The 25,784-nt window shown below is 46.1% G+C and overlaps 1 protein-coding gene across 2 annotated transcripts in view; it reads left to right on the top strand.

Annotated features, from left to right (window-relative positions):
- LTBP1 (latent transforming growth factor beta binding protein 1) overlaps positions 1–25,784 on the top strand; it is a 382,180-nt gene that overhangs the window by 19,175 nt on the left and 337,221 nt on the right. For both annotated transcript variants that reach the window (XM_040429549.1, XM_040429548.1), the window contains exon 2: positions 11,229–11,299. In XM_040429549.1, the coding sequence (XP_040285483.1) occupies positions 11,229–11,299 (71 nt within the window). The remainder of the gene's footprint in view (positions 1–11,228; positions 11,300–25,784) is intronic.

Genomic DNA, 25,784 nt, shown 5'->3' with positions numbered 1-25,784 from the left:
AGTAAAATAATCCAGAGCTGTATTCACAATTCTGCAGGCTTCAGACCTGAGATCTCCTAGCAGTCCTTGTTGGCTCAGTATCTGGTGATTTGCCTTCTGGAAAGATTGTCCCACTGCATTATAGCGGTTTAGCTAAGGCGCTGTTCACACTAACTTGTTGGGGGGAAGCCTTGCGCTTCAGAATTCAGGCTTCAGAAAGTTGCAGAATAGGACTTTGTGACTATTGGGGCTTTTTTGCACAAAATTTTAGATTTTGATACTACTCACTCCAGTTTTGAAAAGTCAGTAGGAAAGTAGACGTGGTTAGCCTTTCAAGCTGATTAAAGCCAGATTAGCAGTTTAAACTTTTATTAAAAGTCTAAAAAATTGCCTCATTCTTACTCTAGTAAATGGATGGGGTAGTAACATCTCAAGACAAATGTGCTACACTTAAAGGGAACCTGTCACCTGGAAAAGACAATTTACACTAAGAGCTCTTTCACACTTGCGTTGTCCGGATCCGTCGTGTACTCCATTTGCCGGAAGTACCCGCCGGATCCGTAACACCGCAAGTGAACTGAAAGCATTAGAAGACTGATCCGTCTTCAAAATGCGTTCAGTGTTACTATGGCAGCCAGGACGCTATTAAAGTCCTGGTTGCCATAGTAGTAGTGGGGAGCGGTATACTTACTGTCTGTGCGGCTCCCGGGGCGCTTCAGAATGACGTCAGAGCGCCCCATGCGCATGGATGACGTGATCCATGTGATCACGTCATCCATGCGCGTGGGGCGCCCTGACGTCACTCTGAAGCGCCCTGGGAGCTGCACGGACGGTAAGTATACTGCTCCCCCGCTCCCCACTACACTTTACCATGGCAAACAGGACTTTAGCGTCCTGGCAGCCATGGTAACCATTCAGAAAAAGCTAAACGACGTTTAGCTTAAGGCCGGATCCGGATTAATGCCTTTCAATGGGCATTAATTCCGGATCCGGCCTTGCGGCAAGTGTTCAGGATTTTTGGCCGGAGCAAAAAGCGCAGCATGCTGCGGTATTTTCTCCGGCCAAAAAACGTCCCGGTCCTGAACTGAAGACATCCTGATGCATCCTGAACGGATTTCTCTCCATTCAGAATGAATTGGGATAATCCTGATCAGGATTTTTCCGGCATAGAGCCCCGACGACGGAACTCTATGCCGGAAAAGAACAACGCAAGTGTGAAAGAGCCCTTATCACAGTACCTTAAAGTATCTCTCATAGTGCGCCCAAAGATGTATTCATATCTTCTTTCTGCGTTGTGCTGTCTCATAAAATCGACCTATAAAACTGTGTGTGTCACCTTTTTGAAGTCGTGCTGAAGTCAGGGCGACAGCGGCCTCCTTGACTCAACCGTCGGAAAAGCCCGCCCCTATGCCGCTCCTCCGCATATTGATGGATATTTTTCCCTTTAGCCGTGACCGCACTCTTCTCGCGCATGCGCCGTGCGCGTCCTGCCGCAGCGCGATCCCGGCTACGGCTCCCTCCCTGGCATCTGCATGTTCACTGCGCCTGCGCTGCAGTGCAAGCAGACAGTGATCGCGCTCACGCCGCAGGGGAGAAGCTGTATAGGAACGGCGCAGGCGCAGTGAACAAGAAGATGCCAGGGAGGGAGGGAGCCGTAGCCGGGATCATGCTGTTGCAGGACCCGCACGACGCATGCGCGAGAAGAGCGCGGTCACGGCTACAGGGAAAAATGTCCATCAATATGCAGAGGAGCGGCATAGGGGTGGGCTTATCCGACGGTTGAATCAAGGAGGCCGCTGCCCCCGTGACTTCAGCACGACTTCAAAAAGGTGCCAAACACTGTTTTATAAGTCGATTTTATGAGACAGCACAACGCAGAAAGAAGATATGAATACATCTTTGGGCACACTATGAGAGATACTTTAAAGAGGACCTTTCACCGATTCTTACCCTATGAACTAAGTATACATACATGTAGAGCGGCGCCCGGGGATCTCTCTGCACTTACTATTATCCCCGGGCGCCGCTCCGTTCTCCTGCTATGTCCTCCGGTATCTCCGTTCCCTAAGTTATGGTAGGCGGAGTCTGCCCTAGCGCTGGCCAATCGCATTGCAGAGCTCACAGCCTGGGAGAAAATAACCTCCCAGGCTGTGAGCTCTGCGCTGCGATTGGCCAGCGCTAGGGCAGACTCCGCCTACCATAACTTAGGGACTGGTATCTCCGCCTACTATAACTTAGTGAGCGGAGATACCGGAGGGCATAGCAGGAGAACGGAGCGGCGCCCGGGGATAATAGTAAGTGCAGTGAGATCCCTGGGCGCCACTCTACATATCTGTATAGTTAGTTCATAGGGTAAGAATCGGTGAAAGGTCCTCTTTAAGGTACTGTGATAAGTGTAAATTGTCTTTTCCAGGTGACAGGTTCCCTTTAAAGATGTGCCAAACTTCTCAAGCATTGTGCTACATTTGATACATTTGGCCGAAATTATGGCAACACAGACTTCTGCAAAACCGACTTCAAAAATTCCCTTCATGATGAATTCTCCTTTTTTTCTTTGCATTCTTCTGTTGCCAGATGTTACCTAAAAGCCAACAGGGAAGTATAAAACATACTGCAAACACTTATTTATTTATTTTCGTTCGTGGTGTTTTTTTTCTGCACCTTTGCGTCTTTCGGGTCAGCTTTGTTTTATTTCAGTACGCAGCATATTTTTTTTTTTTTTCCAGTTTCCTATAGTTTTCTGTATAGAAGTAGAAAAACTAATGAAAAGAATGGTTGAAAAAAGTATGAAAGGTGTAAATAAAAAAAAAAAAAAAAAAAGACCACCCAAAAATGAACTGAAAAAAACATGAAATTCATGGCTTTTTTTTTCCAGTTCATGTGTGACGGAAGCCTTGAAAATGAATCATTGAATGAACCACTCTCAGTGGTCCAATGTTGATACTGGGAGCGGTTACATAATGGTTTCCACATTCCTGCTGCGGATCTTCACACATTTGGTGCTCAGGAATGAGGTCTGTTATGGAGGAAGTTTAAAGCACTAAATGATTGCTGTTTTTCTTTTTTTTTCGGTTGATAATGTCATCCAAGCAGACATGGGCATAGAGTGTTTCCTTATGTGAGAACCTCTGCGATGGTACATGATGGATGGAGATGACAGCCACAGTATTGCAAGATACAGCTACGTGCCGCTATTTTTCCCCAGTTATAAAATATGCGGAGGAGATTTATAGAGAACAGCCCTTTCTGCGCCAGTCTTGATATCCCCAGCACTGCCGATGAATTCGCCTAATTTAAGACAAGGGGCAAGCCTCATCATAAATGAAGCGCATCCTCCAGCAGTCCGTGCGCCTACACAGAAATTCTGGCTTCATTTGTGCCTGAAAACTGGTGTAAATGGATCTCCCACTGTTACCACGCACCCTTTTGGAAAAATGGCGACGGTGGCGTAAAAAGAGGCACTTTCGACTTTTTTCCCCTAAAAAACGTTGCACTTAAAAAGTTACAAACAGACAGACCAACTGCTCATTCCCTTTTGAGAGGACCAGCCTATTGAAGATCATTTTTAATGTAATATAGGCCTCACTCACACGTCCATAACAAGTGTTTCATCTGTAAAGTAAATATGTCCATTTTTTGCCTCGATCTCTATTAATAAACACATTAATATCAATGGCTGTGTGCTGTGCGTGATTGGCTGATGTGTGGATGAGGCCTAAAGCCAATTTCAGGAGAGCGAGATGTCTGCGGGAAACACACTGTATTTGAGAGTGTGATTTCCTGGGCTCCTATAACAGGACCTCATGCCTCGATTTATAATTCTGTGTGTTCCTGTCTGACATTGGCTGTAATGAATTGTACTGACGGCATTATGTCACTACAATACATTACAGCTGATGCGGGGCCAGCTAGCAGACGGATCTCCACCGGATCCCATTAGGCCTCCTGCACACAAATGTGTGCGCCCCGTGGCCGTTCTGCGCCCTGCAAATTGCGAGCCATAATGCACGAACACCGACCGTGGGGCATTCACTTCAATGGGTCCGCTATCCGCACGTTCTGCAAAAAGATAGGACATGTTCTATCTTTTTGCGGAACGGAAGTACGGGACGATACCCCACGGAAGCACTCTGTAGTGCTTCCGTAGGGTTCCGTTCCGCACCATTCTGCATCTCCGGATTTGCGAACCCATTCAAGTCAATGGGTCCGCATCCCTGATGCGGAATGCACACGGAACGGTGCCCATGTATTGCGGCTCCGCATATGTGTTCTGCAATACAGCAACGGGACACCTACGGTTGTGTGCAATAGGCCTTATAGTAAATGGAGCTGGCGGGCACATGGTAACATCTGGCTATGCCAGAACCAGAGAGCTTCGGCAGGCTGTTGTCTGCCGGAAGAGCCTGGTGGAGAGCTGTAACGCATATGTAAAGGAAGCCTAACGAAAAAGCCATTTCCCTGGACCTCCCTATTGATCTCGTAAAATAGAGGAATTCTGTGATAATGTGAAGCAGTTGGAGGGAGGTTGGAGTTCAGGGCAGGCACTGGCTCAGGGGCTTTGGTAATATTTTAACAAATCAGTTATCCAAAAATTCCTCTGTATTGATTTCCTCTTTCCCATTATACACTCTATACCAATTTTGACCTCTTTTTAGAATTTACTGTTTATGTGAAAGTTACTTTTAATAAATTACAAATGCAGCAATCTTTAACTTGACACTTAGCACAATAAGGCCATCGAATGTCAAGTTAAAGTTTGCTGCAATGTTTTATTTAATGTGTTACGAGTGTCAAGTTAACAGTCATGAAATCTTGTATATACTGCATTTACCATACGCGTATAAGTCCTCATGCACACGACTTTATCTGCAAATCATACCGGCCGTCTGCACCCAGCATTTTCACCTTCCTCACGTCCCGCTCTAGGTTAGAAATGCCTATTCCTGTCACGTTCAATGTTATTTGTGGGGAGGTGGAACGGACACACGGATGTGGACTTCTCACGAGGTCTGCGTCTTTTGTGGCCCTATTGAAATGAATGGGTCCGAACCGCAAAAGGTGCGGATTGGATACCGACCAAAAATATGGTTCGCGTGCATGGTGCCTAACTCCGACATCTCAGTAGTCAGAGAGGTTCTAAACGTTTTTCATAAAGAAAGCTGATACACGCTTCCTGTACGTGTTCTCCAGGTTTGTATATTATTTGATGAAATTATAAGTCTGTGGACACTGATCCAAGTCTGCAAAGGGAAACTGAGGGGCACATTTATTAAGACCGGCGTTTTAGACGCTGGTCTTAATAAAGCCCTACAGCCGGTGGTGGATCCGCCGGAGTTATGAAGAGACGCCGGCCTCTACATAACATCTGCAGATCCACCGCCGCTTCTAAATGTAAGACAGCTCCTAGCAGTTTTAGACCATTTTCTACACCTAAAACAGGAGTAGAAAATGGTAAATGAGATGGGCCCGCCCACATCAGGTCTAAAATTGTGGGCGGGGAAGGGGACGTCACAGATTGTGGCGCAGCTAATTGACCAAATTAAATAACTGAAGTGTGAACTTGGCCTTGCATGGCACCTGTCAGGGCACTATTAGGGCTAATTCACATGGCCATTGTAATTTGCGGTCCCCAATGTGCGGGCAACATCTGTGCGGATTCCGCAAACAGATCCAGATCCATTCAACTTGAATAGGTCCGTGATCCGTCCGCACCGCAAAAAAGTAGTGCATGCACCGGACCTTCTGGATTGTGGACCCATTCACGTGATGCGGGGTGCACACTGCCTGTGCCCGTAAATTGTGGCCGTGTGCATGAGCCCTTACATGTGTGCGGACGAGTGTGGTAAACGGTAATTGCTGGGTTGCATCGGTACTTGCCTTGATCATCAATTTCAGACTACAGATGCGGTCCAGCAATTAGCAGTAACCGCAGCTCATACACATTCATTATTGAGGGTTCCGCTATAATGAGTGTTTGAGCTGTCAGGAGTTTAGAGACAAGGGCTACAGATTGACCCATCAGAGCAGTCCTCTGACGGGACTCAGTGTAAGGCCTCATGCACACGACCGTTGTTTGGGTCCGCATCCGAGCTCGGATGCGGACCCATTCACTTCACTCCGTGTGCTGTCCGCATCCGTGGCTCCGTTCCGCGGCCCCGCAAAAAAAATATAACATGTCCTATTCTTGTCCGCGCTTTGCGGACAAGAATAGGTTATATTGCCGGCGCCCATTCCGTTCCGCAAATTGCGGAAGGCAACACGGGCGGCTTCTGTTTTTTGCGGATCCGCGGTTTACGGACCGCAAAAAACGGAACGGTCGTGTGCATGAGGCCTAAAGAGAAAGCAAATAGACGGCTGTACAGGGAAAGATATTATTAGCCTAAAATGAGTAGAATGCAATAATAGAAAAAATCTCCCCAAAGTGTCAACAGCCTTCGGTGGAGGTGAAGTTCTCTCGTCTTGAGCAAAGGAAGAAATACATGTCTACAAAATAGAAAGTGAAAAAAAGACATGTTTTGTCAGTATCATATGTGATGACGAGGTAACTATAATAGTTCATGGCCACATTTCTTTTTCCGAAGAACATGGATAAGACGTCTGCTCGTTGCCTTGTCACATTGGATATTATCCCGTCTTGGGGCAGATTGTTCAGAACCATCTGAAACAGAACAGATCGAAATGTTAAACCACATTTGCAGGCATCGGATTGCTGCTTCAGCCTGGTATGTGTGGATTAATAGCGTCAGCCTAATAATAAAGCCAGTGATATAGGGTTACCTGACCCCTTATTTCTCCCGTCGGTGCAGCTGCAGCGTGTCGGTCTGTCTCCTGGAATGCACCTATAATAGCACATAGCATTGCCTCAGATACTTAATGAACCTGGGGGGAACGTGTTTACACAGGGATTGGCACCGTTTTGGCAAGCTCTCCAGCGAATGTAGATATTAGCACGTTCCAAATCTGTATGTGCTGAAAAGTGGCCAGAAGGAATTGCTTAAAAATGTCCTGTATAGGTTCATGTTGCAAGTCTTAGTTTGTCACATACAGAAATAAAACAGCCTAAGAATAATACTGGAGACGGGGCTGCCGCGCCCGACGCAGGCTTGTAATTGTGAAATCAGGGGTGTGAGGTCCTTGTTTTCCTAGAGCGCCTTCACACACTGCCGATTATGTTGCAGACATTTCCTCGACCGAAAATCAGTTCCATTCATTTGAATGGGGCGACAGGCACGTGGATTTCTGCAAGGTCCAAGGTGAATGGAACTGATCACAGGTTGAGAACACGTGCATGTGTGGCTGACCGGCCAGGCAGCGGTGAGAGCGGAAAAGGCCACTGTCAGAATAAAGGAATAGACATGTTGAGATCCAACATGTCTGATCCTTTTTTCCTCTTAGATCTGTGATCTGCATACTGGGGGGCGCACACAAATCTCGTAGCGCCCCTTACTATGTCCCCCAAGTTGTGTGACAAATTACAATTTTTATGAGGAGGACATTTTTACTTGACAAAGATTCATTCTGCCCAGAGGGCTTTGTTGTTAGAAGGCGGCTGCTGACAGCTGATTGGTCAGTTTTGGCGGGCTGCAAAACCATTCACCGACTACGGTGGAGGGGGACGCGGCACCACCTTCACTACAGTGCCAGTCACTTGTAAGAGATGGGCAGTGGGCACTAGTGGATGTTGGGCAGGGTGCCTGCCTGGGGTTAGTAAGCCCCTGGGTGAGGTCCAATATATTGTGCATGAGACCGTACTTTATCACTTGGCTATAACTGCCCACTGTGCATTCACCCTAGCCAGTGCCACCCAGGAGCTTATTAAACCTAGTCAGTGCCACCCAGGGGTTTATTAAACCTAGCCAGTGCCACCCAGGAGCTTAATAAACCTAGCCAGTGCCACCCAGGGGCTTAATAAACCTAGCCAGTGCCACCCAGGAGCTTATTAAACCTAGTCAGTGCCACCCAGGGGCTTAATAAACCTAGCCAGTGCTACCCAGGAGCTTAATAAACCTAGCCAGTGCCACCCAGAACACACCTATCCTCAGGATACGTCATCAGTATCAGATCGGCGGGGGTCCGACACCTGGCATCCCCGCCGATCAGCTGTATAAGGACACAGCGAGTGCAGTGTGCACATGCCATCTGCCTTCTCTCTTCCTGCATAGATATAGAAGCATCATCAATATTAAAAGCCCGGAGAACCCCTTTAACCCTAGCCAGTGCCCCCTAGAGCCATTAGACCACTTGAGGAGAGCATTCAATGAGGGCTGCAGGGGAAATGTGTGACACGTGCAGCTTCTTCCATAGAACAGGTTGTCCAGTTGTCACGACCAAGGTCATGGTCGTGACTCTTGGACCTGCATGCAGTTGCTTGCGGTTTGGTCTGTTGTCAACCACATGGTGAGGGCTGCTGGTATGTTGCCTCACGTGTGGTTGCCGCTGGCAACATGATGTGGTTGGCAATGTAGCAGCCGGAGCTGGACGCTAGACGCCTCGCTGTCACGGCATGCGGTTGCCTCTGGCAACGTGTGGTTTTTATATATGCACTTCCTATGTCTGGTGTGCACGGGATTTATGTTATGTGTGCACTGTAACACTTTCCTTCACTTGTGGTTGCCCGTGGCAACGTGTGGAGTTGTGTGCATGTGGTAGCAGTGTCTCGGCTTTGTGGCTGATCCCCAAGACATGCTTGCCATGCATGCCGTTGCCGGTGGTAACAGGTGGAGTGTGTGCTTCTTTGTGCTTTTCCCCTTTTAAGTAGTTTCCATCCCTTGCCTGGAATTGGAAGGGTTAATTCCCTTCCTTGTGTGTGAACACTGGGTGTGTCTGTGTGGCTACTTGGGGCTATATAGCTCCTGCTGGATGCCAGACTCTGAGGGGTACTTCAGCCATGCTTAGCTGAAGTCATCCTCCTGGTTATATACCATCTGCCAGTGAGGGCCACCCTTGTGGTCATAAACTTATGTTAGACATTATTGTTCTTTTGTTATTATATGTCTAGTGGTGTCTTTATGTTTATTGCAGCGTATGATTCCTGGGTTCCTGTGTGATGTTTGGTGTGTGCTGTGTCCGTTTATGTTGTTGTGGACAGCAGCACTTGTGCACGGGTTCCAGGCTGTGTGTCTGTGGCAGGTAGGTGTTGTACTAGTTGCACTACCTGCCATTGCCATATGCTGTATTTGTTCCCCTTACCTTTGCAGCCTGGCCAGTGAGACTCCTGTTGCTCCGTGTCTCGGAGGAACAGGTCGTCTTACCCTGCTCCTAGTCCAGGGCCACCCTGAGGGCTAGTAGGAATCTGAGGTTCCAGAGTATGAGCCCTCCTACCATCAGGGTTGGCTCATACGCCTAGGAGACAGGGTCAGAATTAGGGATGTGATAGGAGATTCCTGTCCTGGCCTAACAGCTATACTTCATATAGACATCGCACGGCTGAGGGTTTCCCCCACCTTCAGTCGTGACACCTGTTGAGCCAATATCTTTATGTAAACCAATCTTTATAGGTTATTTCTATACATTGTGTGCTTTTTGTAAATCACTGACCCCATTCTTTCGGCAGAGTGTCAGCATAGTGTCAGTTTGGCCCAGAGTAATCAGCAATGAAGGACAGGTGTTCTCTTAGCTCCTGCAGAGGCAGGTCTTTTCCTGTACACGGGCTACTCCAGAGGTCTTAGGCTGTAGCTCTATGATTTAGGCTGGGGTAATACTGCAGCCAGTGTCACATTGCATGCTTTTCTTCATTTATTTCCAAGCACGTTAGCAGCTCGCAGTGCGATTCAGCCATTAGCTAAGAATGCCGTGTGGTGTCGCTGTTTCTACATAAAGTCACATATGACAAACCAAGTTCCTTGCAGTTCTCCAGGAAAAAGTGTGCCACTCTCCAGTGACAGAATTTCATATGGTCACACATCGCAGTTTTGTGGTAGATCCTCTGCTGCATGTACCATGAGCAGTAGGTGACTAGACTGGCCTTGAACACACCATGACCCCTACAGTTCCTTGGAGATGTGCTACTACAGCATATGTGTCTTATGTCTGTACACACTGAGAGAGTCTGCATCCTATATTATAGCCACCATCATCACCATTATTAAAGGGGTTAGCCCATGTTAAAAATTAAAATCAGACATCATATAGTACATGACAGTCTCTAACAAAGCTAGAACCAGCCTTGTTCCTCACATGGATCCATAGATCTCCCCATTCATTGCTTTGATAGATTTATATCAAGCTGGCAGCTCAGGGGAGTGTCTTTTTCTGCTGGAGCTCAGGGGGCGTGTCCGTGCTCTCCCTATCACAGCTCAGGAGGCAGATGATGAAACTGAGCATGTGCGTCCTCCTCATTGAGCTGGACAGAGAAATAAGAAAAACAGATGGCGCTATGCAGATAAATTTTATTGAATAACTCACTGGCTATACAAAATGTTTAATTACATCCGGGTGCTTGTTTGAAAACTGTAGAATATTTTTTGTGAGACAACCCCTTTAAGTTTTTGATCCATGTCAGGAGACATGGATCACATCCATCAGCTCCTGCTTTATAGAACCTTAGGACCAGAAGTCTAGTTCTACTGTGAGGAACCCTGCTCCAGAGAGACAGGAAGGTCCAAGGGCTGCAGAATCCATCTAAGCTACAGCGAACAACACAGCAGACAATCAAAGTGCAGAGGGCGCGACAGTTACAGAGAGAGCTGATCCTCTAGGTGTAATGACAGCGCCTCTGTTGCTCTAAGAGGCTCTTTTTGCATACGTTAAAAAGTAATTTTTCTCAGCAATGCGGTCACATATGAGCATGGGACGGGCAGAACCGTGGCTCAGTGGTTAGCACTTGTGCCTTGGAGCGCTGGGTCTTATGTTCGAATCTGACAAAGGACAACATCTGCAGGAAAGTTGTATGTTCTTCCTGTGTTTACGTGCGTTTCTTCCCACACGTCAAAGACATCCTGATAGGGAACTTACATTGTGAGCTATGTTGGGGACAGCGTGATGATAATGTCTGTAAAGCGCTGCGGAATATGTCAGCGCCATATAAGTGAGTGAAATAAATGAAACCAGCACAAATGCCTTCAGCTGCCAAGCGCACATGCAACAGGCCAGCCAGTGTCATAGGTACAAATCTGCTGACAGATGCCCTTTAAAAGTAATCTAGACACATGGGGGAAGATACATTGTAAATCTTGCCTCACAGATATTAATGTTGGATGCAACCATTTACACACTTATTGACTGTATTTTGGTGCCTGTGCTTCTTGCAGAGTTAACATCTGTGGCGGAAAGTGCTGTCATGGCTGGAGCAAGTCTTCTGGATCTGAACGATGCACAAAACGTACGTATTAAAACCCAGAAGACAGCCATTATTTTGTGTATCATTAGTAAAAACTGGTAGAAGATGGATAGTATGCAGCTATTGGGGTTATCCAAAGCTAAACTTTTTTAACAGACCTCTTCTACATTGGGATTCATACAAACCTGGTCCGCGGATGCCTCTGCAGGTCCCAGGTATCTTGGGATTAACATCCTGTTGATGGGTGCCATGTGACCACCCCAGCCAATCTGACCGCAGTGAACACAGCAGGGCATTTTTTATTGTTGCATTTTACTCATTTTGGGCTAAAAATATATATTTTTAATTAGTCTTTATTAAAAAAAATGTCAGCAGCTTTTGTCATACAGGGTAAGTTTCAGTCTGTGTGCAGAGCCTCTTCCTTTCAGTCTCACACTGAACCCCTCATGTTCCTGACAGCTCAGACTGATAAGAATATGGCCTGAATGAGTGTTTATGAGCTGTCAGGCATTCAGAGTAGCAACATGAGGGATCCAGTGTGAATCTAAAAGGAAGATACTCTGCAGATAGACTAAAACTTAACCCTGCATGACAAAAACTGCTAAAAATATTTAATGGAGACTTGTTGAAAAAATTGATTTTTAACCCAAAATAAGTAATCCTATCATAAAAATTGCCCCAAAGGTGTTTATAGCCTTTTCATGTTGTATAAAAAATCATCTGCAGTAGCAGAGGCTGCTATAATGTGAATAATTCAGTATTTGACAGTAATAAGGTTGTTGAAGGTTTCCAGAATAGCAATAAGATTTGGGCTGAAATGTCGCTGCTTGTGCATTAAATTGGGGTCTTAGTATGGAAGGGGTGGGCTGCAAATTCTTCCTACGCATGCTTATGTGAAGCATGGTGTCATTTCTTTTTTGTAGACCATCGTATTGGATATACCAGTTGATATTGTGTCTCTTGTCTTGGTAATTTGGACTTTTACCTAGTGCTAATCATTGTGACTCATGACAAATGCAGAGTTAATGAAGGTCTTAAAGGGGTTATCCAGTCTAACAAAAGGAGCTGTCAACAGGTTGTATGTGGTATTGCAGCTCAGCCTAAAACACTTCAGCCATGAGTTCCGCTTCTGTCTCGGACACAGTGATAGCCGATAGATTGGTACAGCAGGGAGAGGCCTTCTCAAGAGAATGTCACACCAGTCCTACTCCCAAGATTATGATGTGAGGTGGCATAATGTACTTGGACCCCTCTAGGCTTGGCTTTACATTGATTTTATAGAGATGCCAATGGTACAGCTATTTCTCCAAAGTGTCTTAGGAACTGTTTTTCAACAGGACAACACCAGGCTGCATGTTTCTACTGTGAGCGGCCTACGTGGCCTAAACGTTCTACCATGGCCTGCAGCATCTCCAGACGTGTCTCCCATTGAGCATATCTTTGACAGCATTGGTCAGCAATTGCACTGGGAGCTGCCAGCAGCTGATCTTGATGATTTGCGTGCCCAAATGCATTCAACATGGCAAAAAATTCCTCAGCAATCATTAAAGGAGTTGGCTACTTTCCATTATTTTTAGTTTACTAAGTGTATTTCTGTCCCTGCAGCTGTTGTCTACATTAACGCTCATTCATATTTTTGTTCTTGTTATTTATTTTTATTTTTTGGACTGGCTGTTGCTGTAAATAGGGCCTGTGGATTGTTTTTGCAGCTCTGGATCCTTGATATGACATTACTCAAAATGGCTCCATAGGCTCTCCCGTCATGCCAGCATTGTGCCCTTCTGTTCTGTCTTCTACTGGGCAGATTCCACAGCAAGTGTTGGGCGTCTGCACAGTAGAATCAATTCCTGCTTTCAGTGTCCCGCCCTCGAAGCGTAGCTGGCTAGAGAAACAATTACGTGCACTTACAAAGCCTGCTGCAGTGGCTGCTTGTATTTTCAGCTTCGGCCCAAGGCTGGGACATTAAGGCAGAAACTGATGCTATTGCACAGACGCCGAACGCTTGTTGTGGAGTCTCCGCAGTAGAAGACAGGAGCGTGAAATGCCAGCAGGATGGGGGAGCCTATGGAGCCATTTTGAGTGATGTCATATATTTTCTTAAATATGCAGCCAAGAAAATGTTGTCATTACTAGTGATAAGCGGCAGGGGCAATATTCGAATTCGCGATATTTCGCGAATATTTGGGCGAATATTCGCCATATATTGGAGAATTCGCGAATTCATGATCTCCAGGCATTATTTTCTTGATTGCGGAAATTCGCATAAAATTCACCTAAAATAATCGCATAAAAATTCGCATGAACTGGTATTTAAAAAAAAAATCTAATATTCGCGATTACGAATATATTTTGCGATATTCAAAATATTTGTGAATTCTCGAAGTGCCGAGATTCGCGATTAAAATTCGCAATTCGAATATTCGTGATCAACACTAGTCATTACTGCAACAGCACGGCGAAGGGTGAAATTGGGAAGAACACATGCACATTCTTATCAATTTGTGACAAGAATTATATTTCTAAATAAAGGTACCTTTTAGGGCTGCAGTAAACGATTATTTTAGTAATCGAGTATTCTACCGATTATTTTTTACGATTAATCGAGTACTCTAATAAGAAAAAATTAATTAATAGACTGTTTTCCTTTATAAAAACGAATCGGACCCCCTGCCATCAGTCCCCAACACCCTTCGTTCCCCCCTGTGCGATCAGCCCAAGTGCATCAGTTCCCCCCCCCCCCCCCGTGCCATCAGCTCCGCCCCCCCCCCCCCAGTGCCATCAGCTCCACTATCCCCCAGTGCCATCAGCTCTCCCCCACCCCAGTGCCTTCAGCTCCACTCCCCCAGAGCCATCAGCTCTCCCCCGCTCCATACAGGCAAACCTTGCGCCTTCCCCTGTATTTTTATTCACATTGTTTACCAATCACCGCAAATAATATGTTCACTATATTGTACGAGTTATTACCACAGATACCCAATACTGTTTTGTGATATTTACTAAGCAAAAAGTATGAAATATCACGGAACAGTATCTGGTGTACCAATAATAAAAAGCTGTACAATATAGTGGACATATTTAAGATAAATGAATTTCATATTTTGAAATTCATTCACGCTTCGTTTACTGGTAAAAGGTGAATTCCCCTGCATAACGGAGTAAGTATCAGTTATGCAGCCCATAGACTTCTATTATGACGGAATGAATAACGGAATGTCTCCAAAGGCATTCCGTTATGCATTCCGTCATAGAATTGCATTATGGTCCGTGATAACAGAATTTATAACGCAATTCACCTTTTACCAGTAACGAAGTGTGAACGAATTTCCTAAGCTGAAATTCGCTCATCTCTAGACATATTATTTATGGTACTAGGGCTGGGCGATTATGACTATATTATACTAAAATGAAAGCAAATGTTTGCGGCAGCTCCGAAGGGTTGTTAGTGCGGGAACACCCACATACACCTATAGATCTCACCTATAGACCCGGGCGGTTTCATTACAGGACACATCTTAGAGGAAGAAGTTAGAAGTGTAATGAACCTTAAAGAATGTGTAAGGAAGTGCAAACACAACCTCTGATCATCTGAGGGACTGCAATCAGTAAGTCCCAGGGTATCAGTACCTATCGGGAGAGGGTGACAGAGTGAAAATACCTACTGTGGGTGTTGGAGGGGGGAGGGGTCCTGTCAGGGTGCGAGTCTATTGGCAACGAGCAGGGGGGCTGTCAGGGCCAGCTCGCACCGGGCAGGGGGCATCAGGGGTGGCTGTCATAGGGCAGGGGGTGTCAGGACTTGTATCGGGGTGAGGTTGTCAGGACTCGTATCGGGGAGCGGTTGTTAGGACAGTTACCGTGGTGCTGCTGGGCATCATCAGCTTTGAAGTCCATGATGTGTTACGGCAGCTGCTGGTGCTCCTGCTGCTCCATGTGCCGCCCATGGGGGTCGTTGTGCAGGACGTCGGGCGGGTGCTCATCCCGCTCCTGTAGGGTGATGGGCCATATCCTATAACACCCGAAACCGGGCTCCGTCACATCGCGCTCTGAAGGCTCTTCCCCTGCGCCGGTCACCAGGGAACTGCTTAGCACCTCCTTTCCAGCAGGGGGGCCGCCGACACTCCATCGTTCCGCGCTGCTCTGGGCCCAACGTCACACAGCGCATCAGGTCACGGCGTGCATATGTCAGGAGGTTAGTGCAGCGCGGGACCATGGACGTGCTGTGGAGTGTCCGAGGCCCCCTGCTGGAAAGGTAAGTATTCCGAGCGCAGCGGGAGACCAGGGAGCCGGAGTAATAGCAGGCTCTTCACTCCCGCTCCGTGGTCACTTGACACAAACAAATTTTGCATCGAGGATTTTTTTGTGTCGAATTACTCGATTTAATCGAGTACTCGTTGCAGCCCTAGTACCTTTACACAAATCGATTATTGTTTCAATTCTCGTTCAATCGTGCGACTCTGCACCATTATCGTGCTGTGTGACAGCAGTTAACGAGCAAGTGACTAGCGACAGTCGGTAGAAGTCTCGCTGGTCCAATCGTTTGTGTAGGCTCATAAATCATTGTTGGTTGTTAAAGATTTTCTTAATGTAAACAGCAATCGTTTAATGCATGCACGATGTTGACGACTCCACCGCGGGAATGTTTCAAGCACGCCACTCAAAATTTGGGTGCGTACGTGCGAGCATTTACAATTAGAATTTTCGTCGGCAAGTTCACTTGTCATTGGTTCCTTTATCAACCAATCTGAGTATTTGGAAGAGAAGAAAGGGGACGTTACATTTAAACTTTCCCGCTTGGAAGGCATTGCGAATATGGACTCCTCCGTCTGCGTTTTCTTTGGATTTCTGCAAGCTCCATGTCGATGACATACAAGGCGATGTTTATCCCACCAGCTCATCCTCCAAAGTGTAGTCTCAACTGCTTAAAGGCGGAACCGTCTCGTACATTCAAACAGGAGATGAAGGTGGAGATATTGAAGGTGGAGGAGGATGAGCGGGTGAGGGTGTGAAGAAGGTGGAACACGAAAGGTGTGCACTCATATTTCACACCTTACAGCACATCGTTCACAAAATCGATTTGTGTAAATGCTGCAGTCTATTTTACCAACGATTGATTATGCAATCGCACCTACGATGTTTTGAACGATAATCTTCATATCTAAAAGGTCATTGTTAAATCGTTCACCACACCCAGAAACGACTCCTTCGTCGCTCTATTGTACTGATAATTGCTTTGTGTAAAAGTACAATACCTTTTAATGCTATATCCCTACAATGGAAGTGACTGCTGAAAACATTTAGGTGGAAATATACAGAAAATCTGCCTAACTCTCTGAATTATAATTTTTTAAAATGTATTTCTGTTTAGTAACAAGAGTTAGAAAGAGCTTAGTAAGGGCTTAAAGGGTTTCTACCACCACATTTTGACCTAATTAGCTCTCAGACACTAGCGATCTGCTAGTGTCTGCTCTACCTAACAATGCTATTCTCAGACCTGTGTGTGGATCCGTTTCACTAAAAAAAGGAACTTTTATTAATATGCTAATGAGCCTCTAGGTGCTATGGGGGCGTCTTTTCAGCACCTGGAGGCTCGGTCTACTCACATTGTATGTAGCCCCGCTCGTCCGTTAAGCCCGCCCATCTCCTCTTGAATGCCATCCTCCATCTGAGCCAGCGGACGAATTCTCGCGCCTGCGCCGTGCGCGTCTGTATTCGGCGCAGGCGCAGTGAATGTCTGACTGCTGCCTGCACAGACATCTCGGTCATCGGCGCAGGCGCAGTGGAGATGTCTGTGCAGGGAGCGGTCAGACATTCACTGCGCCTGCGCCGAATACAGACGCGCACGGCGCAGGCGCGAGAATTCCCAGAATTGATATTGATAATCTATCTTCAAGATAGGTCATCAATATCTGTGATCTGTGAGTGCTGTGGCCTCCTCCTAGGCCATGTTACCAAACATCCATCGCGTGGCCTAGTTGCAGCTCAGCCCTATTCTAGTCAATGGGGCTGAACTGCAATACAAAGCCAAGCTGCTATACGATGTACTGCGCTGTGCTTCCCGAAACAGCTGATCGACTGGGGGCTGAGACCCCTGCCGATGTGATATTGATGAACTATCTTGTGGATAGATCATCAGTATTTCCCAGAAGTTAACCCCTTTAAAGGGGTTGTCCCACCATGAGAACTTATTCCTTATCCACAGGATATGGGATAGGTATTTGATCAGTCGGGGTCTCCGTGTTTGGACCCCCACTGATCAGATACTTAACCCCTATCCTGTGTATGGGAGATAACATCTTAGGTTGGGTCAGCTTCTTTAACCACCTCCGGACCGCTGTACGCACAGACGCGTCCTGGAGGTGGTTGATTGATTCCGAGTGGACGCGCCGGCGCGTCCTCTCGCGAGACGCGAGATTTCCTGTGAACGCGCGCACACAGGCGCGCGCGCTCACAGGAACGGAAGGTAAGAAAGTGGATCTCCAGCCTGCCAGCGGCGATCGTTCGCTGGCAGGCTGGAGATGTGATTTTTTTAACCCCTAACAGGTATATTAGACGCTGTTTTGATAACAGCGTCTAATATACCTGCTACCTGGTCCTCTGGTGGTCCCCTTTGTTTGGATCGACCACCAGAGGACACAGGTAGCTCAGTAATATGTTGCACCAAGCACCACACTACACCCCCCCCCCCCGTCACTTATTAACCCCTTATTCACCCTTGATCACCCCATATAGACTCCCTGATTACCCCTCTGTCATTGATTACCCCCCCTGTCATTGATCAACCCCCTGTAAAGCTCCATTCAGACGTCCGCATGATTTTTACGGATCCACTAATAGATGGATCGGATCTGCAAAACGCACACGGACGTCTGAATGGAGCCTTACAGGGGCATGATCAATGACTGTGGTGATCACCCCATATAGACTCCCTGATCACCCCCCTGTCATTGATTACCCCCCTGTCATTGATCACACCCCTGTAAAGCTCCATTCAGACGTCCGCATGATTTTTACGGATCCACTGATAGATGGATCGGGTCCGCAAAACGCACACGGACGTCTGAATGGAGCCTTACAGGGGCATGATCAATGACTGTGGTGATCACCCCATATAGACTCCCTGATCACCCCCCTGTCATTGATTACCCCCCTGTCATTGATCACACCCCTGTAAAGCTCCATTCAGACGTCCGCATGATTTTTACGGATCCACTGATAGATGGATCGGATCCGCAAAACGCATACGGACGTCTGAATGGAGCCTTACACGGGCATGATCAATGACTGTGGTGATCACCCCATATAGACTCCCTGATCACCCCCCTGTCATTGATTACCCCCCCTGTCATTGATCACACCCCTGTAAAGCTCCATGTTTTGGGGTGTCATTTTACATATACCCATGCTGGGTGAGAGAAATATCTTGGCAAAAGACAACTTTTCCCATTTTTTTATACAAAGTTGGCATTTGACCAAGATATTTATCTCACCCAGCATGGGTATATGTAAAAAGACACCCCAAAACACATTCCTCAACTTCTCCTGAATACAGAGATACCACATGTGTGACACTTTTTTGCAGCCTAGGTGGGCAAAGGGGCCCATATTCCAAAGAGCACCTTTCGGATTTCACTGGTCATTTTTTACAGAATTTGATTTCAAACTCCTTACCACACATTTGGGCCCCTAGAATGCCAGGGCAGTATAACTACCCCACAAGTGACCCCATTTTGGAAAGAAGAGACCCCAAGGTATTTCGTGATGGGCATAGTGAGTTCATAGAACTTTTTATTTTTTGTCACAAGTTAGTGGAATATGAGACTTTGTAAGAAAAAAAAAAAAAATCCTCATTTTCCGCTAACTTGTGACAAAAAATAAAAAGTTCTATGAACTCACTATGCCCATCAGCGAATACCTTAGGGTGTCTACTTTCCGAAATGGGGTCATTTGTGGGGTGTTTGTACTGTCTGGGCATTGTAGAACCTCAGGAAACATGACAGGTGCTCAGAAAGTCAGAGCTGCTTCAAAAAGCGGAAATTCACATTTTTGTACCATAGTTTGTAAACGCTATAACTTTTACCCAAACCATTTTTTTTTTACCCAAACATTTTTTTTTTATCAAAGACATGTAGAACAATAAATTTAGAGCAAAATTTATATATGGATCTTGGTTTTTTTTGCAAAATTTTACAACTGAAAATGAAAAATGTCATTTTTTTGCAAAAAAATCGTTAAATTTCGATTAATAACAAAAAAATTAAAAATGTCAGCAGCAATGAAATACCACCAAATGAAAGCTCTATTAGTGAGAAGAAAAGGAGGTAAAATTCATTTGGGTGGTAAGTTGCATGACCGAGCAATAAACGGTGAAAGTAGTGTAGGTCAGAAGTGTAAAAAGTGGCCTGGTCTTTCAGGGTGTTTAAGCTATAGGGGCTGAGGTGGTTAAAGGGTTTCTGTCACCCCACAAAACAAATTATTATTATTTTTGGATAGTTAGATTCCTCATAGCGCGATATAGGAGAATATAATAGTCTTACTTACTTTCATGCGGCCGATTCTTTATAAAACGAAGTTTTATAATATGTAAATCCGGTCTCTACCAGCAAGTAGGGCGTCTACTTGCTGGTAGCCGCAGCAGAAAACCGCCCCCTCGCCGTGTTGATTGACAGGGCCAGCCGTGATCTCCTCCTCCGGCTGGCCCTGTCAGTAATTCAAAAATCGCGCGCCTCTGGTCATTCGGCGCAGGCGCTCTGAGATGAGGAGGCTCGTCTCCTCGGCACTCCCTCAGTGCGCCTGCGCCGATGACATCATCGAAAGAGAAGACGTCATCGGCGCAGGCGCACTGAGGGAGTGCTGAGGAGACGAGCCTCCTCATTTCAGAGCGCCTGCGCCGAATGACCAGAGGCGCGCGATTTTTGAATTACTGACCGGGCCGGCCGGAGGAGGAGATCACGGCTGGCCCTGTCAATCAACACGGCGAGGGGGCGGTTTTCTGCTGCGGCTACCAGCAAGTAGACGCCCTACTTGCTGGTAGAGCCCTCATTTACATATTATAAAACTTCGTTTTATAAAGAATCGGCCGCATGAAAGTAAGTAAGACTATTATATTCTCCTATATCGCGCTATGAGGAATCTAACTATCCAAAAAAAAAAAAAAGAGTTTTGTGGGGTGACAGAAACCCTTTAAGAATGAAAGTAACTTGTTGGTGCAGTATTTCATTTTCTTTTTTTGCAGGGAGGTACAGTGTCCTGTAGATGGCAGCATTGTGTAGTCAGTACACATCCAAACCTGAGCTCCAATTACTGTACACATAGAAGACTATGTGCAATGTGTCATAAAGACTATGCCTCATACATGGCTCGATTAATAACTGCTTGTCGCTACTTTGTGTCTCCGGCTCCAAGTCATCATTGAGGAGCACTTGAGCAGGGATTATAGCTATCTAATCTTAGACCAGCGACCACGGGATAGTGTGGAAACTGTTGCATGAGATGAAAAGTCTGATTTATTGTGCTGCTTAAGAAGATTGCTAAATTCACCTTTCTGACAATACAAGAGACGAGAGAACTTTTCTTTATAATGAATTCACCTAGCGAAGAATATTGTAATTACTAAATGCCATTTAGTGCATCCCTCAGATGTGTCCTTCCTAACCTCTAAAAAGTAAAAGAGGGACTGCAGCACTCCATAATCTTCAATTCAGAAACGGGATTTATTCACCAAACCGACATGCAACGTTGTGGCCGTGTTGTTGGTCTTTATCAAGCATCCAGTTGCTTGATAAAGACCAGCACGGTCGAGACGTCTCATGCCGGTTTGGTAAATAAATCACATTTATAAATTGAAGATTACAGAGTGCTGCAGTCCCTCTTTTACTGGGGGTACTACAGGCCGGTACCCAACACTGCGAGCACCGAAAGCGCTGCTACAAACACCACTTTTCACTTCCTTGCTAACCTCTGCTCTTGGCTCAGTGGCATGAAGAGTGGCACGAAGAGTGGCATGAGGTGACTGCTTTCATAAAAAAAAAAAACTTTTGCGCTACTCTCAGTATCCAACAGAGTAATGCAAACATTTTTATTATTTTTTTTAAACTGTAATTTCACATCATTTATCTCTAGATATCTCGAGCCAAAAGGAAAAGTGAGGAAGGACACATCTACTGTGTTCTGTATGCAGTCCATACCCAGGTTGTTTGACGCCTCTTCTGGCTCCTCTCCTGGCTATTAATTTTGTAACGCAATCCTTGCCAAGGGCAAGTGTAGTGTCTCACAATGCTTGGATAAAGTGATGTCATAATGTCTTAATACACAGGTTTCAAATCGTTAAAGGGGGTTTCCAGCTTATTAAGCCATATTTCTAAATCATAAAATGGGCCATCGAACAACTTTCTAATGTACTTACTGAGATGATGCAGCTTGTATTCCTAGTCCTCCCAGTGGGTCACGTGACGCTCCTGTAAAATTCAGACGTCCATGGACATCACATCCATTATCTAGAATAGGACACTTAGGCTCCTTTCACACGGGCGAGAATGCCACTCGGGTGCAATGCGTGAGGTGAACGCATTGCACCCGCACTGAATCCGGATCCATTCACTTCAATGGGGCTGTGCAGATGAGCGGTGATTTTCACGCATCACTTGTGAGTTGTGTGAAAATCGCAGCATGCTCTATATTGTGCGTTTTTGAAGCAACGCAGGCCCCATAGAAGTGAATGGATCTGCGTGAAAATCGCAAGTATCTGCAAGCAAGTGCGGATGCAATGCGATTTTCATGCATGGTTGCTATGAGATGATGTAAGTAAATTGATAAGTCAATTTACTGTATTTTTTTCCCTTATAACATGTTATAAGGGAAACTAATAGCATTCTTAATGCAGAATGCTTCGTAAAATGTGGATTTAGAGGTTAAAAAAGAAACTCGCCTCATCCTGTTGTTTGCACAGCCAGCATCATCTTCTTTCTTCTTTCAGGACCTGCAAAAGGACCTTTTATGACGTAATCACGCTCACCACGGGGTGAGCGTGGTGACATCAGCGCAGGTCCTGCTGAATGAAGATAGAACCTGACCTTCAGTGAAGAAGTCCAGGTTCGGGTCTGGGTACCACAGTCAGTTTTTTATCACGCGCGTGCAAAACGCATTGCACCCGCGTGATAAAAACGGAACATTGGAACTGACTGCAATTGCGTACCTACTCGCACGATTTTCCCTGATCGCAGACACAACGCATCCGGACCTCATCCGGACACGCTCGTCTGCAAGGGGACTTACTGTTTCTGCAGTGGACAGACACATCATGTCCTAGTTCTTCTGCCTGGCGCATGAGCAGTAGAAACTTCTGTTTCTGCGCTGTACACACGTGTCACAGCTCTACTCAAGGCACATATTCTGCCTTGAGTTGATTGGGGCGGGATAGTAGTCCGCAAAGGAGTTGTATGAGAGAGATGTTAGTTCTTCTTGGGCGGCCAGTGCTGTGAATGATGGGTTTGGTGAGGAATCAGACAGAAATAAACAATACTAGGGCTCGCTGAAGAGAACAGGACTGTAACAAGGAGTGGCCAAGCTTGCTGAGAAAGTACCGTATCTGGTTGCACTGTTGAGTAACATTTAGCTCATTTTTGACATGATGTTGGGATTGGAAAACCCCTTGAAATAAATGTAATAGAAGTGGTCCCTAAAGATAGTGTGCCTTCATATTTTAGCTGGTATTTCCAAGGACATGGTAACTGAGAAGTCAGTGTCACAGGCAGTGGTAATGGAACACCAGCCCACTGGAGATGAGGACCCCTGGTCCACTAACAGATTTGGACTAGAGCTAAACCAGACATCTGAACTTAAGGGATTGTGAATCCTTTACCCTAGGTATGGAATTGACCACATGGGATTGTAACACCCCAGAGTGGGGTTGCCACTTCTGCACCTTGCTACTATCTTTTATGGTCTAACCTGTGTGTCACCTATATATTTATTTCTAGGTCCCTCAACACTGTGCATTTATAATAATGTTATGTAACTGCTCATGTAATGTGCCTGGTTCACTGGCAGGTGGCAGCAAACAGGGCAGAGCTATAGTTAGATCGAATGGAACCATTCCATTCTCCGCCCTTTGGTCAGAAGTGGGCCAGTCCTCCTTGCTACCAGAAGGATGTGGGGCAGTTCTGGTTTGTGCTGGTTGAGACTCCATGTTGGAGCTGCCAGGATTCTAACCTATTCCTTGGCTGAAGATAAGTCAGACTAAAAAGTGAAGTGCAGCATAAAGAAGAAGCCAAGTTACCACGTCAGCTTGTCAGTACAGCAGAGTGAGAGAAGGATAGAGCAGAGTTGAGTTTGCCTGCCAGTTTAATGCTAAAGTCTGCTGGAACCAAGACAAAGCCTGAAACTGCTTGGAGAAACGTTTATTAAAGTAAAGCTGCCATTGAACTTTATCTCTTGACTCAAGTTATTTCTTCAAATCCCTCAATTATTCCCTCTATTTATTGCTTCGGAGCCAAAGACTGGGTTCCAGCCGTATCCAGGTAGGAGCACTGTGATATAAACAGACATTTTAGGCCGCAACATACCGCTCGGCATTTCCTAAACCTGGGACGCAATATATAGGGGCCCTGGGGTGAGGCGCGCAGGAAACCCAGGTCATTACCCCTGGAGTGGTTAGCATTGACTGCGGGTCAGGTGAGTTGGAGAAGCTGGACTGCTGTGGTCAGATGGAATATGAGTCAAGATGGGCACATTCAGCCATTAGGTGATTCAGGCAGAGGTCAGGATTGGCAGCGATGGAACCAAGTTGGGCAAACATGTCAGGTCGTAGACATATAGTAGCATGTAGTAACAAACACACTATAGCATTAGTGGATCCAAATGGACTTTATTGCCCAGGCCTGGTGTGGGAAGGATCTGCACTAAGGGGGAGATTTATCAAGACTGGTGTACAAAGAAAGTGGCTTAGTTGCCCATAGCAACCAATCAGATTGATCCTTTCATTTTCTAAAGGAGCTATGAAAAGTGGAATCTGGTTGCTATGGACAACTAAGTCACTTTTCCTTTGCACCCATTTGATAACTCTCGCTCTAAGGTCTCATGCACACGAACATAAGGGCCACCGTTTGCGGTCTGCAATATACGGGCACTGGCCGCATGCACTCCGTGACTTGAATGTGTCCATGATCTGTAAGATACAGCCAATGGTAGCAGTGCTCCAGACAAAAAAAAATGACCAGGAGCCATTGGCTCCTAAACTAAAAAATTTAGGAGCCAAATTCAATTTTTTAGTCGCCAAATTTAAAATGCATATCATTTTTAAAAAAGGACTTTGAGAAGATGAGACGCAGGTCACAATAGTGAGCCAGCAATACATATAGGAGAAAACAGCACCACATACCTCTCACATCCAGGGACATTTTCTGGGGGACAAGGTGACTAAAAATGGCGAATTGCGTGGTTTAGAGTTTTTTTTTCCTGTTACGGCCTTCACCGAGCGGAAATATTTTTTTTATATTTTAATAGCTCACACTTTTTGGGATGTGGCGATATGTGATATGTTTATTCTTTATTGTTTGTAAATTTTATATGTAAAACTGGGAAGGGGGCCATTTTAACTTTTAGTATTTTGGTGTTTCTTTTTTTTTTTTTTTTTTTTTGCTTTTTATTTAATAACCATTTACCCCCTTAGGGACTAGAACCTGGATCTTTTCAGCCCTTGTGCTATTCACCCTGATAGATCTCTATCAGGGTGAATAGGACCTCACACATCTCCCTGCTGCCCTGTGCTCTGTGCACACAGCAGCAGGGAGCTGACTATGGCAGCCAGGGCTTCAGTAGCGTCCTGGCTGCCATGGTAACGATCTGAGCCCCAGCAGTGTAATCTGCCACCAATGAAGGGGATGGGACCCTGTGGCCACCATATAACATAGGGGGGGGGGGGGGGAGGGACACGACGACTTGTGGCCAGTGATAATGGGGGGGGGGGGGGGGGGGGAGAGGCTTTGGGAGAGCGCACTGCACCACCAATGAATGTTTAAAGAGGACCTTTCGTGGGTCCAAAGAATATGAACTTATCAGCAGGCTGCATAGAGCGGCGCCCAGGGATCTAAGTGCACTTACTATTATTCCTGGGCGCCGCTCCGTTCGTCCGCTGTGGTCTCCGGTATTTTCAGCATTCAGAGGAAGGAGGAGGAGACGCCAGTGTGTCTCCTTCTCCCTGACAGCAGCGCTGTCTAATCAGAGCTCAGAGCCAGGGAGGTTTTTTTTTCTCCCTGGCTCTGAGCTCTGCGCTGTGATTGGACAGCGCTGCTGTCAGGGAGAAGGAGAGACACTGGCGTCTCCTCCTCCTTCCTCTGAATGCTGAAAATACCGTGAATGGGACTGCGTGAAAATCTCAAGCATTCGCAAGCAAGTGCGGATGCGGTGCGATTTTCACGCATGGTTGCTAGGTGACGATCGGGATGGGGACCCGATCATTATTATTTTCCCTTATAACATGATTATAAGGGAAAATAATAGCATTCTTAATACAGAATGCTAAGTAAAATAGGGA

This window comes from Bufo bufo, chromosome 4 (assembly GCF_905171765.1).
Source record: "Bufo bufo chromosome 4, aBufBuf1.1, whole genome shotgun sequence".
NCBI lineage: Eukaryota > Metazoa > Chordata > Amphibia > Anura > Bufonidae > Bufo > Bufo bufo.
Note: the sequence above shows the minus strand (reverse complement) of the source record. Positions and strands in the feature narration are given on the sequence as shown.